The sequence below is a fragment of the Thamnophis sirtalis genome, unplaced genomic scaffold, assembly GCF_051295495.1.
Source record: "Thamnophis sirtalis isolate CommonGarterSnake01/CBP01778 unplaced genomic scaffold, rThaSir2_p1.2 scaffold_13, whole genome shotgun sequence".
Lineage (NCBI taxonomy): Eukaryota > Metazoa > Chordata > Lepidosauria > Squamata > Natricidae > Thamnophis > Thamnophis sirtalis.
Window position 1 is genome coordinate 12,479,103 of NW_028261393.1, and position 14,330 is coordinate 12,493,432.

Below are 14,330 nucleotides of genomic sequence, written 5' to 3' on the forward strand. Positions count from 1 at the left end.
TATCTGAGTCTTTTCCAAATGATCGTTGCCCTGGAATTATATATCCAAAATATTTAAGCTATGGCTTCATCATTAAGTCTTCTAATCTGGTTTTACTTCATCTAGTACTGATCCAGTTTTCCTTCAGGTCCAGAGTTCCTAACAATTTTCTCTAGCAATGGGAAATTATAAAGCCCCATTTATTTGAAAGATCATTTTTTTTCTACCAATAACCTCTTTTATCTCGCCCTATGAACCAATTATGTTATTTCCTGCTTGCTTACCTTCCACCTCTTCCCTCTGTTCTGCCTTTAGGTAACTAAAAAACCCTGGACATCCAGGTTCCTAGTATTCTATTTATTTCCTTGCCATTTCCTACCAGTTGTTTCTCATTTCCTGGATTTTGCGCTATCTGCCCGTCTCCCATTACACTAACACTCACTTGCCCCAGACAGCAAATATTCAGGCTGCCACTCCTCCTGAGAATACATAGGTTGGAGCTCCACATATTGGTTACTAGTTCTTTTAATGTTTGACGAACATTACTACATTCAGAATGACAGGTAAGGTTTTTAAAGGCTGTAAGGCAAATATAAAAAGGACGTGGTGGCTCAGTGGCTGCTGAGCTTGCCGATCAGAAAGATCAGCAGTTCAAATCCCTAGCGTAACAGAGTGAGCTCCCATTACTTGTCCCAGCTTCTGCCAGTCTAGTAGTTCGAAAGCATGTAAAAAATGCAAGTAGAAAAATAGGAACCACCTTTGGTGGGAAGGTAACAGCGTTCCGTGCATTTAGTCATGCTGGCCACATGACCATGGAGACGTCTTCAGACATCCCTGGCTCTTCAGCTTTGAAACGGAGATGAATACCACCCCCTAGAGCCAGGGGCAACTAGCATATTTGTGCAAGGGGAACCTTTACCTTTTAAGGCAAACATATCCATGCCCATACAAATATGAAATAAGAGTCAAGAGAATACAGTGCAAATTTCACAGAATCATTTTCTGCAACCAGGTATTTTCCTCTGTAATTCTCTTACATGCACTTAGGTGGGAGATCAGACTGTTGCCTGGATAAGCCACGAAGCAGAAATTAGGTTAAACTGTTTTATGAATCTGACTCATTTACCTGAGGTACCGACCACACCTTACAATGCTCACTCATGGCATCTGTTTCCTGCTATTGCTCTTGAGAAATAAGTTCAAACAGTTGCAGAATGTATATACTGCACACGCACACACATAGGCCCTTTGGGATTTCCCAGCACTTCTGTTGCATGTGATATTATAATGGGCTCCTCCTTCCGTAGACGTAATACAGTATGATAATCTTAAGTGTTCTCCCGAAACTTTTTTCTCCAGAAGAGTAAAAATAATCACAGTGGACACTTCGGAAGAAGCCACACTGAGATAATCTGGACTTCCAGGATAAAAACATGAGAAGAAAAGCTCCTCATTCCCCATAATCTGCTAGTGGGATTAATGTATAAGCCACGAATGGAGGTAAGTCCCTTTTAGTTTTATTTTGGAACAGAACAGGATCTCTGCATGGACTTCTTTGTACTTGCTCACTGCTTGTTACATTGGCATAGTTTAAATAATATGAGTGAAGAAGCAGGGGTGGGTGGGTGGGGTTGTAATGAAATGACAAGCTTCATGCTGGGATTTTCCACCTCTGACAAGTCATCAAGGCCAATCCAATATACTTTGTTATCTGAAAGTTAGAGGAGATGGTAGCTCTCTGCATATTCCAGACTCAGAATCACGCATTTTGGCAGAGCGATGGCACCTGAATCTCATCAGGGTGTGCCTTTGGAAGGCAGAGCCGAGACGTTTGAGAGAAGCAGCTAAGGGAAGCCTTACTTGTCTATTCCCCAACCAACCTCTGACAAGGGTGGCAGCTGGCCATTTACCCATCTCATAGGAGGGGACCACATTCAACCCCATCCTATACACCTCTCTAGCATAAACCCCTGGGCAGCAAGCTTTTCTTTGATTGGGAGCATTACAAGCCACCCACCTCCTGCACAATTGGAGTTGGCATTCACACATTCCTTCATTGATAACAAGCATTCCTATTGCTAACAGAATAAAAGAAATTACATTCCTGGCTCAATGCATGGGAGAAAAGCCAAATCATGACAGCTATATAATAAAACATCTATGGCACATTTAAAGTATTATAGACATAAACCTTCAGGGGGGGGATCTAATTAAATAAAATTAGATTAATTTTATTTAAAATTTAAAATAAAAATATATATAATTAAAAGGCATGGAGAAATAAAATATAGCAATGAAGCAGCTGACTTCAGTTGCAACTGATCTCATAACATGGGCCCTGACATGCACAAGACCAAATTGGCTATGGATTCCAAGCCTTTCCTTAGTGGGATCTGTGAAATGTGGCATCCTAATGAGCTGAGACTTCAGGGTAGATTACATCAGAGCAGGTGATAAATGGCTTGGAATTGAAATCCTGTTGTTTCAAGGATGCCCTTGGCTTGTTGTCTTCTTGTATAGATTCTACGCTTTTCTAATGGAATCATAACCGAGGTGTTCATAATCTGCTATCAACCTTTGCACACTTATGTTTGATGCTTTGTGACAGCAGAAGCGTGAAAAGTATTCTGTGTAACAAAGTCATCAGTAGTTGCTGTCACAAAACAAGACCTGCCTAGCTGCCTTGTCCTTTTTTTAAGTTGGATCTTTTATGTCTCATTCATGGTTGTCAGGAAGTTGGGGGATTCTTCAACAAGGCAGAGAACCTAACTTTCTTCCAAGCAAGGGAGCCAAATTTTTAAATGGCTGCTTTTAGTCCTGGGATCTTTACCTGTGCAGCCCTAAAAGAAGGGATTGGTTGTTCATGTATAATAGAGAGGAGAAATGGAACCCTAGCCTGTATATATTTTGAAAAGGAAAAAAATCTAACTCAGTTTTTATTTCATAACTAGCTGAATACCCGTGCTCCGCTACAAAACTATGTGATCGGGCCACATCCAAGTAGCAGTTGGAACAGAGTTCTTTTCATGTGGGGAGGGGGAGTAGAACGTCTAACTCCTTAGCTCCAGAGTGTGTTAACAATACTATAAGAAATACTAATGATCTGATGGTCATTTCAAAAAATTCTTTCTTAATGAGCACCTAGAAGCCAAGAGGAACATACTGTACATGCCAAATTTCAAGTTTGTAGGCTTTATGGTTCTGGAGATTTCATGAGGATGCATGAGTGGTATTTTGCTTTTATATATAAAGATGGAAAGGACCTGATAAAGCTGCCTTGAAACAGGGCTGGGTCACACCTCTGTTTCCCGCCGTGACAAATCACTGGTCCCATTCATATGTGCAAAAAGTTCAATGGAAGGACCATGTGATGTGTGTGTGTGTGTAACATTAGTGATAGAACGTGCCAGAAGTCATTAAGATAGCATAGAGTAAGCACAGTCCTTTCCTCTAAGTAAAATGCCATCTGAGGTGACTTCCTTCTTTTTGCCTAAAGATAGGGCCATTCCTGGCTTTCTATCAAGCTGAATCCAGGCAACTGCATTACACCCATTTTGTTATTTTATACATCATGTAGCAGACATCATAGTTTTCTGTGCAAATAATCTTTAGATAAACAAGCATGTGGTTTATTTTTTCCCTCTTCTGTTCAATTGTGAACGATTCTGGGAGACTGCCTGGGAAAGTCCCTGAAGTTTTCCTGGTAAGGTTTTTCAAAGATGGTTTGCCATTGTCTCCTTTCTAGGGCTCAGAGAGAGTGACTGGCCAAAGGTCACCCAGCTGCCTTTGTGCTTCAAGCAGAACTAGAACTCATGGTCTCCGAGTTCTGGCCTGATATTTTAACCACCACACCGAAGTTGCTCTCATGAGGCAATTTACAACTGCCAAAATGCCCAGGGTGAACAAGTCTACTGTGATCCGATTGAGCCTTCGATGATTCAGAATTCAAATTCAGTTTCACATACTACATACATTCTCACAGTATGTAAATAATTTAAAAGCAAATCCAAACTCGGTTCACTTTCGCACGTGTCATACTCATCAGTGCTGATCCCGTAGCTCCTTGGATCGGAAACATCAACTTTTACATTGACACACGTTTAAATATATTTGATCGCCTGTCTCATTCCAGTTAGGGATAAAGTATACAGCATGTACTATCCCATAGCTTTTTGTAGCAAGTTATCTTCCTCTCAGACTTGCTCAATGTTTCATCTGTTTGGCAATGAGGATGACACACACATGTTTCTTCATTTCCAACGACTATGTAGATTTCCTGCGTTGCTTTCAGTTGAGTTCAAGTCGCAGCATGTAAGAGACATTGTTCCCACAGATTGGCCTTCTATGGATGGACATTGCCCATTATTACATTGTGGCCAAACCTTGGACACAACCAAGAATGTCCATCCTTGTTGTAGTGAGTGATGGGTGCCTTTACAGATGAAATTATTTAAGTATGCTAGGACAGCATCCGGCTTTTGTTATCTAGGCTTTTTGAATCCAAAAAACTCAAGAATAACTTTATAGAAATATACTTATTGCCAATGGATTGTTTGTACAGAAATATCCATCATGGGGTTGGGCTCAATAATGAATATTTCAATAGAAATAATTATTCTGATTATGAAATAGTAGATACTAGAAATAAGCTCAGTTCCAAATTTTGGAGATTGTTGGTCGATGTACACTCAGGAGACCCATCCTTCCCTGCCTGCTGCTTCATTGTTTAGATTATACTCTTTCCGCACAATCAGAATAACCATAGAAGAGAATGTGAAGAAGGCAGTTGTTGTTTCTTCTAGCTTCAAATTATGCTAATTCACAAACAAATTGCCAGAAGTCTCCAGGAGCTGGCAGTGATTGTAAGGGTCTATGAGCCTTAGCAGATATCAAATGATTCCTATTTAGATATGTACTTATGTCAGGGGTTCTGATAAAATTCCTTTTGATTGGCTCCTCTGACATTGGTGCTATCTTTCTCCAGAAAAAAATTATCATAAACAGGCAGGTCAGCTATGAGTTGTCCACCACTGTGTCTATCCACAATGTCTCTGATAATCATGATATTGTAGACAATTTTCATTGGGGCTTTTCAGACATATGCCATAACTGTTTGGCAAGATTAGAGCTTGGGCAGGCAGAAATATGAAATAATATTTGCTGCTGTTAGTTGCGAAATTGTGTCAGATCCATCGCAACCCTGTGGATAATGCTCCTCCAGGCCTTCCTGTCCTCTACCATCCTCTTGAGTCTCACATCAACTGCTTTGGTGACTCCATCCAGCCACCTCATTCTCTGTCGTCCCCTTCTTCTTTTGCCCTCAGTCTTTCCCAGCATTAGGCTCTTCTCCAGGGAGTCCTTCCTTCTCATTAGGTGGCCAAAGTATTTGAGTTTCCTCTTCAGAATCTGGCCTTCAAAAGAACAGTCAGCATTGATCTCCTCTAGGACTGACCGGTTGGATCGCCTTGCAGCCCAAGGGACTCACAAGTAAAATACATAAATAATATATAATATTAATAAATAAATAATATTTAACAAAAGGTTAATCAGTATCCACAAGATCCTACCAGGACACTGTTCCCTTAAATGGAAAGTGCTTCTGCAGATATGCGTTCAAAGATGTCAAATCATTAACGTCAACCAGTTTGTGACTATGGGCTTTGGACTTTGGGTTTTTCAGTTTCAATATGACTGTTCTCTAAGGACAGAAGTAGATGGTTGTAGCAAACCATCCAGATTCTATACGGAAACCTCGGGTTCCTGTGCCTTAAGTCCACTTTGCATCAAAAACAAACCACCAAAATGGATTAGGCTTCCTATATTGTATTATAGGTTTGTGCAATGATCCAGTGTATTGTAAAGTTAATCTGAGTTACACAACTTTTGTTGCCATGCCTTCAATCACTGTCTTTCTTTCAATTTGGCAAACAAAAAGTTGTTACCATATTGCATCCTGTTAGCATTCAAAATAACTTGTTTCCAGTACCAGGAAGTTGAAAAGTCTACCAGATCAGGAAAGGGTGTGACTGATTTTTTTTTTACATCACTGGCAAATTGACAGTGGAATTATACTAAAAATAGAGAATCTAATATCAATTAAATTATCCAGAATGCCGAACTACAGTTTTACAGTTAAAAGAATAGTGCTAGATCATGTCCAACGAAGGATATTAGTGTTGTCCCTTAGTTGTTGCAAACTCTGTGCATTTCTTTTTTCTGCTGTAGTTGCATAATAATAGATATTCCACCAATAGAAGAAAAAATAGAACTTGTTTACAAGATAAGGTGTAAAGCTTATAACAGCAACTGTGTAGGACAAAGGGGCAGAAAATTAGCAATGTGCATCCAGGAACACCAACTAAGGGTCAGAAAACATGATGCAGACTCCTTAGTTTCACAACATACAGACAGACTTAACCATAGCTTGGGAAATTGGGAAATTATGAGCATCCTAGACCAAGCCAAGTCCAGAAATACTAGAGGATTCCCTGGAAGCCTGGCATTTAGAGACAAATCAGTCATCAACAGGCATGTAGAGATAAACAACATCTACATGCCATTCCAAAGACACAATCCAAAAGCCAACAAGGAAACAAAAATATTTTTTTTGATATCAAACACCTTTCTATGTTTTGATCGATTTCTCTCCCTCTGGGGCTCTAAGAAGCTATTTAAATGCTCCCATGGATCTTTTTTCTGGATTTATTTTTTGTTTGTTCATGATGATTTGGGGAAAGTGCCAAATTTCTGCTGCCAACAGAAACTTCTCTCATTGGGAAATGAAAGATCAGCACAATACCTGGGGCGTTTTGCTGCAAGTAGTAAAGGATAACTCAGCCAGCATGCCGCCTGTAATATGACTAGCAGTTGAGTTTCATTTCAACACTGCCAATTGACTTACTATAACTGAAAACAGGATTACTACGGAGATGCAGACCGAGTCATTCAAGATAAACAGTTCCTTTCTTTCTGTTAGTTCTTACCAATTATAAAGACAAGAATCAAGTAGCGCCTTTTCTGTCTAACAAACTTTATAAAAAGGTGCAAACTTTCTTGAACTACAGTTTACTTCATCAGGGACATGGTGTGGCTAGACTGACAAAGGATTTAAATTGGGTTTATTTATTTATTACATTTCTGTGCCATTTATCTCACTGATACCACGACTCTGGTGGCTGGCAATACAATAAAAAGTTGCAACTGCTAAAAAATGAATTAAAATTGGAAAAGTTGAATAAGAGAAGTTAAACCAACCTGGAAAGGTAATGAAATGTCTGCAAGAAAACAATCAAACTAAGAGAGCACCAAGACACCCCCCCCCAAAAAAAAAACCATTGTTAGTTGGAAAAGGTGCTACCAGACTCCCTCTGATTTTTGGCTATCACAGATAAACACATCTCACCTCTTGCAATGTTCACTGCAGTCAGTGATGTCTGGAAATAGTTTGCTTGGAATGGCTTAGGTCAGAAGTGGGCCCCTGCTAGGTCCCACACCGTGGCAAATGCCCATCCACGTAATCTTTATGCAATCTTTAACAGTGGTTCTGTATATGTGTTACTAAGGCAGGCTTATTCTCAAGTGCAAAAGTTGGCTTGAAACTCAACATTAAGGAAACTAAGATCATGGCATACAATCCTCTCAATTCCTGGCAAATAGAAGGGGAAGAAATGGAGGTAGTGACAGATTTCATTTTCCTGGACTCCAAGATCACTGCCAATGGGAAGTGCAGCCAAGAAATTAAAAGACGCTTGCTCCTGGGGACGAAAGCTATGGCAAATCTAGACAGCATACTAAAAAGCAGAGACATCACCTTGCCAACAAAACTGCATATAGTCAAGGCTATGGCTTTCCCAGTTGCAATGGATGGCTGTGAAAGCTGGACAATAAGAAAGGCTGAGTGCCAAAGAATTGAGGCCTTTGAACTATGGTGCTGGAGAAGACTCCTGTGAGTCCCTTGGTGGTCAAACCGGTCAGTCCTAGAGATCAACCACGACTGCTCTTTAGAAGGCCAGATCCTGAAGATGAAACTCAAATACTTTGGTCACCTAATGAGAAGGAAGGAGTCACTGGAGAAGAGCCAAATGGTGGGAACGATTGTGGGCAAAAGAAGAAGTGGACAAGAGAGAATGAGATGGCTGGATGGAGTCACTGAAGCAGTAAGGGTGAGCTTAAATGGACTCCAGGGATGGTACAGGACAAGAAGGCCTGGAGGAACGTTGTCCATAGAGTCGCAATGAGTCAGACATGACTTCGCAACTAACAACAATTCTCAAGTATGGGAGAATGATTTCCCTTAGACATAATCAAGATGCCTAATAGTTTTAGAATATTTTTTAAAGCAGGAATCAATCAAAAACTTGAGAAAGGAAGCACAAACAAATCTGTAGTTATGTTCAACCTTGGTTCATGTTGCCCAATTCATTTTGTGGTTTATGTAGAAATTCTTAAGAAGGGCTACACCAGTTTCACTTCCTTCCATATAAAATAATTGCAGATGTACCCAGAAACATACAGCAAAAATATTTAGAAAATATCACTTGAAGCTGTATTATAAGGAATAAGGAAGTTAAAAAGACACTAATTTGATAAAAGTTAAATAATTCTTTCTAATGCACTTATTTGCCTAGAAGGAGGAAGTGAGTAAGAGGAAGGCAGCAGAACATTGTAATTGAAATATTGCCCCCAAGAAAGTTTAAAAAAGATCACCCTATTGCTAAATTTTCAAGAGAAGAAAATATATAGTACAGTTAGTTTGGAGTTCTTTCTACTTAGAAGAAAATCTGAAGTCTTTGCATTTTGATGGTTATAAAATTCAATTGGCAAACAAAAGGAAATGCTATCTATGTATCTATCTAAATTATAACACCTGTGGATGCTGTTCTAGTCCTCATTGTCAAATGTTGCATAACAAAGATCAGCTATCTGGAGATTTTTCTATTTGAAGGGAAATCATTTTATCATTGTAGCTTTCAAAGTCTTCATAGCCAAAGCCATTTCCTATCTCTTTAGGTGTCCCAAGTATTTAATTTAGAAAGCCTGATATCCTTGAAGTTGTCCAATTTAAATTTAAGAGAGCTATTCTTGCAGTTCCAAAATGTATTAACATCTTGCTAGATAGAGGTGGGTTTGGTGTGTATGGTCCCTAAGTCTTGGTACCAGTTTTTAAATCTTTGGTTAATGTTAGCTTTCTGTCTGCTGGGCTTGGACCCAATGGTAATCAGAGGTCACTTGAACTCAACCTAAGAAAATGCTATTGGCAAACTTTATGCCCAAGACTCTTCTTGAAAAGATTTTGTCATTCAGACTGCAAAAATGCCAGAAATATTTTATGCAACATAGAATGAGACATAGATTTTCAAATCAATCTAAGTTTTGCTCCCAGCCATATAACTTGTGGGGTCTTTTCAAATGGATATGAGTCATCTTCTTGGCAGTGGGCTCTTTAATTCAGTCACTGACCAGCAGAAGGTAACATTCAAAGGTAAAATTATAACCATGCCATTGAGGTCACCGTTTCATCTATGTGTTGTAAGAATTGAGCTAAGCTTAGATAATAAGCACAAACAATAAAATCAGGATACCAATTACCATTAGGAATGTGTGTGCGAAGTTTCAAAAAAGAATTTAACTATCACAAATATTTACATAATTTGGGTAAAAGTATACAACAGCTTTTCTTAGTTGTTATACAATTGGTTTGTGTAGGTTAAAAAAAGAAGAAGGGCTACACATTCAAGATGAAGCTTCTGGTTGACACACGTGTCTTAGCCAGCCCTCAATGAAAGGGCCTCTAAAACCCAGTCTTGACCATCTCCCGCACATCACTCGCCTCTATTCTTAAAGGTTTCTAAGAGTATTTCTCTTATTACTAGAGGCTGAAGCTTTCTTTTGCCAAAGACACCATGATTGAAAAGCATTAAGCTGTGCTAAACTTTAACCTTTTTAACCTCAGGTTATTTTTTCAGTAAAAGCTCAGATCCCTTCCTCTTTTATTATATAGTTCCACTTCCTTCCCCTCCACTCATTTCCACCCCTTGCCAGAACTTGCAAGTAACTAATGCAGCCCGAGCTCCAGATTTTCATTATTCTTAGGTAACCACAGAGTCAAGTGAAAAGAAGTTTGAAGAACACTAATACAGAAGTCTGCTGAATGATGAATACCTTAATTTGCCGCAGGTTCCCAGATAAAAAGACAAACAGCAGATTAAGTAGCCGTAATCATATATGAAGATCTGGGGGGGGGGGGGGGGAGTGAGAAACTTTTGAGCACAGATGGCCTTGTATTGTAACCCCTTATGAGCTTTATAAAACTTTACAAGGAGAAGGAAGTCATCTAATTTCCTGGTAATGAACCAGCTCTGTTCCTTTCTTATTCCATCCAGCCCTACCCTGAAAAAAACTGCAGATATACAGATGATAAGAACCAAGCAAATAGTATTTTAGGAAGACCTCCAAAAACTTTAGGCATTTAACTGTAATTATTTTACTTAGTAAGCTAAAAAAAGTGAAACGTTAGTCTGATTTTTAAACTTTATGATGTGTTTACTTGAACTAATGTAAAAAGTGGAGTATTCAGAATGTGTATAATAATGTGATCACGCTTGAGAGAATGCAATGGATGATTAATGTAAATAGTGAATAAATGCAGGGTAACCTCGGTATAGAGGTATTCCGAGAGTTGAAGGCTGACTGTCCAACCCAGTTGCTAAATGTGAATAGCCAAAGGAACAATCTCGAAGTACAACCTCCTGACAGGCGAAAATAGTTAAACATAGGAAGATATTCCCAGGTTAAAGCTTTAGTTGAAAACCCTCACAATTCCTAGAGAATCCATGGAAAGGCGATCCCTAGAGGGTAAGGCAATGGACTGCTCCATAGTAAGTGGTTTGAGTGAGGCAAATGAGGTTGCATTAATGACATAGCCAGCTCCAAGTTAGCTATAAGAAATCCCATCATTTTCTTCTCTCCCATTAACTATCTCCTTTTGTCATTTTATTTCCAGGAGGAGGACACCATGACTACCGCAATGATCAGCAAACTTGATGAAAATGGAACCTACTCTGCACTTCTCAGGCAAACTAAGGAATGCCATGTGGATTCTGAGTTCAGATATCTACTGTTTACCATCTACTACAGCATCATTTTCATTCTGGGCTTTGTAGCGAACACCTATGTGCTGTGGCTTTTCACTCGGCTTTACGCTAAGAAGAAATTAAATGAAATAAAAATATTCATAGTCAACTTAACAACTGCTGACTTGCTTTTCCTGGTTACATTGCCAACATGGATTGTTTACTACAACAACAAAGGGAATTGGATCATGCCCAGTTTTCTGTGTAATATAGCTGGCTACTTATTTTTCGTCAATACGTACTGCTCTGTGGCATTCCTGGGAGTAATAACATACAATCGTTACCAAGCCGTCACAAAGCCCATTTCAACCGTTCAATCCAGCACACGAAGAAGAGGAATTTATGTCACATTGGCTATCTGGGTCCTAATAGGTGTTCCTTCCATCTATTTTTTAGTTGATAATGGCACAACCACTGAGGGGCACCTGACTCGGTGTTTTGAGCGCTATGACACCAGCGGTAATACAACTCCTATTCTTGCCTTCCATGTGGTTATTTGTATTTGTTTCTTCGTTGCTTTCCTGCTTGTCTTGGTATGCAATGCTTTCATTATCCGGACATTGATGTCAAAATCACTGCAAAGTCGGAGGAGCGCCCATGTCAGGCAACGGGCCCTTTGGCTAGTGACCACAGTTCTGACTGTCTTCATTCTCTGTTTTGTGCCTCACCACTTGGTGGATCTACCCTGGACTTTGATGGTTCTGAAGAAGTGGGACATAAGCTGCCAAAAGCAAAAAATATTAAATGATATCCACCAGGTTACCCTTGTTCTTCTGGGTGCCAACTGTGTCTTGGATCCTATCATTTATTGTTTTCTCACAAAAAAATTCAGGAAACATCTTTCTGAAAATTTGAAAAACATAAAAGACAGTCGAAAATGTTCCAGGCAAACAACTGACACTGTAATGGAGGGGATGGTACAATTAGACAATTGTTTGCCTGCATCCCCCAAACCTTAAAAGTATTTTGAATGCAACGTGCAGGAAGGTATTTCTGGAACAGCAAAAAAATGCCAAAGAACATACATTTGGTTATAATTTGCATATGTTAAAGGACAAGCATATACTGCATATAAATTAGGGAATACAATATATTTCCTTACAAAGAGCAAAGATTATAATCGGGAGCTTTGTGTGTCTCTTTGATTTGCTGCCCAGATGTCCAGCTTTTGGAAGTCTACTTTTCATACTTAAGGAAATGGACTGAACATCTACACTGACAGACCTTCTGATTGAAAATTGTAAAGCGGAATGAAATGGTGACTTTCTTACAGAAGAGCAAGATTTACTTATCAGTATCAAGTAAAAGCTAATGACTAGCAAGGCTTCTTGGCAATTTAGGGTTGCAACTCTTGTCTAAAAACAGTAAGAGCTGGAGGCCACGTAACACAAAGGCAAGAACTCTGAAAGGAGACACCATATCTCAAAGGAGACGACTTTGGGTATTTGGGAAATAATGTGTGAATCTCTTATTTGAAAGCTGGATAAGACATTGTTGCAGTTGTGATGCAATATATATTTGATAATCAGTATTTTTTTTCATCCTGAGATACTTCTAAACTCTTGGGCATCATTTGGCACACATCCGATCTTTCTTGGGACCTACTGCCAATACCTAGGACAGGGCTATAGGATTCCTTTCCATCAAACATTCTGTTCTCATGGATATACTCTTTCTTTTGCTCTTTTGCCATTCCTTCCTATCAAGAAAGGCTGAGAGATACAAACCAAAACTTACAGACTACTTAACACTTAGGGGTTAGTCAAGAATCCACCTGTAGATTTAGAAGTTGAGATAGGAAACAAGATGACCTATCTTGAAACAAGCCTGGAGTATAAGAGAGCCGCTGCCTCTAGTCCCTCAAAAATGGATTCGCATTCTTTTCTTTGCAATCATATCTATGTTAAAATAAAAGCTACATTACAAGCTTAGATGAAATTAAGACTTCTGGCATATTATGCCCATTTCAATGTATTTTCCTTCTCCACATCTGTAACCTTTCACATTTTGACAGGCACGCGTCTGAGACAGGAGCCTCTTGTATCCATGAAGGCAGTGGTGAAATTCAGTTTTTCCTCCTACTGGTTCTGTGGCGTGGCTTGGTGGGCGTGGCAGGGGAAGGATACTGCAAAATCTCCATTCCCACCCCACTCTGGGGCCAGCCAGAGATGGCATCTGCCGGTTCTCCGAACTACTCAAAGTTTCTGCTACCGGTTCTGTGAACTACTCAAAATTTCCACTACCGGGTCTCTAGAACCTTTCAGAACCTGCTGGATTTCATCCCTGCATGAAGGTTGTTCTTGATTTAGAATGCTGAATATGATCAGGAATATTTGGCTTCCTTAAGAGACCCAACTGTTGCCTAATATTTCATTTCTACCCTTTGCTTTGTAATAAACTAACCTTAAAATGTTCAAAAATACAAATAGTAATGATTGTTTTATTAAATCTCTGAATTAGTAGACATGTGACTTTTATAATGTTGTGGAATGAAGGAGTATGGATCACTAATGATGAAGAATTAGTTAATAAATACTGTCCATTTTTTTAAAAAGATAAAAATGTTTCAGTATCTCCATTATTGTATCGTAGACTATAAACGACAACCATAGTCTAGTTGGTCTGGGAAGGGAAAAAAGATTGAAATGTATAGCTGGTAACACTTTTATTAGAACCACAGTGTCAGAAAAGATTATCCAAGATTTGAAGCTCACCAGGCTTCCAACTTTACTATAATTTTTGGCCTCTGTCTCTGGGAAAGACAGACACTTTGAGTGAGGATGAATTCTCCAAACTTTGTCCTGTAGAAATGTTACCAATGTTTTGGTTTATGGTTCTATTTTCTTAATGGATACCATTGGGGGGGGGGGGAGAATAAAATGTGTTCAGGACAGAGTTTTCATGCTTTCACTGAGTCAAGAATAAAAGCCTTTTGGATCATACAGCTGGCAGAAAATTGGCTAAATAGGTGACTGAATTATGGGCAGAGGGAGAAGGGTAGCAGAAGGATACGATCAGCAGTTGTAGAAGATGGCCAGGCTAAGCCTGAGGGAGGGTTCAAATGCATCATCAGTCTCTTAGCGCCCATAAGCAATCTAAGCCCAGCCCACCTTGACTTCCTTATTTACTGCCAAATTACTTTAACCGCTAGTTCAAATTCTTGAGCTTGGAATAAATCTTTATACCCTGGATCTAACTGCCTGGATCTACTGATTTTTC

At 39.4% G+C, this 14,330-nt stretch overlaps 1 protein-coding gene across 3 annotated transcripts; it reads left to right on the forward strand.

Moving 5' to 3' along the window:
• Window positions 1-1,315: 1,315 nt before the first annotated feature.
• Window positions 1,316-13,745, forward strand: PTAFR (platelet activating factor receptor). 3 transcript variants are annotated; one of them, XM_014071634.2, is made up of 2 exons: window positions 1,316-1,479; window positions 10,982-13,745. In XM_014071634.2, the coding sequence occupies exons 1-2, from the start codon at window positions 1,459-1,461 to the stop codon at window positions 12,068-12,070; spliced, it is 1,110 nt and encodes a 369-aa protein (XP_013927109.2). In that variant the 5' UTR covers window positions 1,316-1,458; the 3' UTR covers window positions 12,071-13,745. The 3 variants fall into 3 exon arrangements, with proteins under 3 accessions (XP_013927109.2, XP_013927110.2, XP_087583684.1); XM_014071635.2 differs by having other exon boundaries at window positions 10,985-13,745; XM_087727558.1 differs by lacking the exon at window positions 1,316-1,479 and adding an exon at window positions 4,328-4,396.
• Window positions 13,746-14,330: the final 585 nt, after the last annotated feature.

Coding starts and splice junctions, on each gene's coding strand:
- PTAFR (XM_087727558.1), top strand. CDS start 4,328: ATGGACATTGCCCATTATTACATTGTGGCCAAACCTTGGACACAACCA. Junction 4,397..10,981: donor GAATGTCCATCCTTGTTGTA/GTGAGTGATGGG, acceptor TTTTATTTCCAG/GAGGAGGACACCATGACTAC.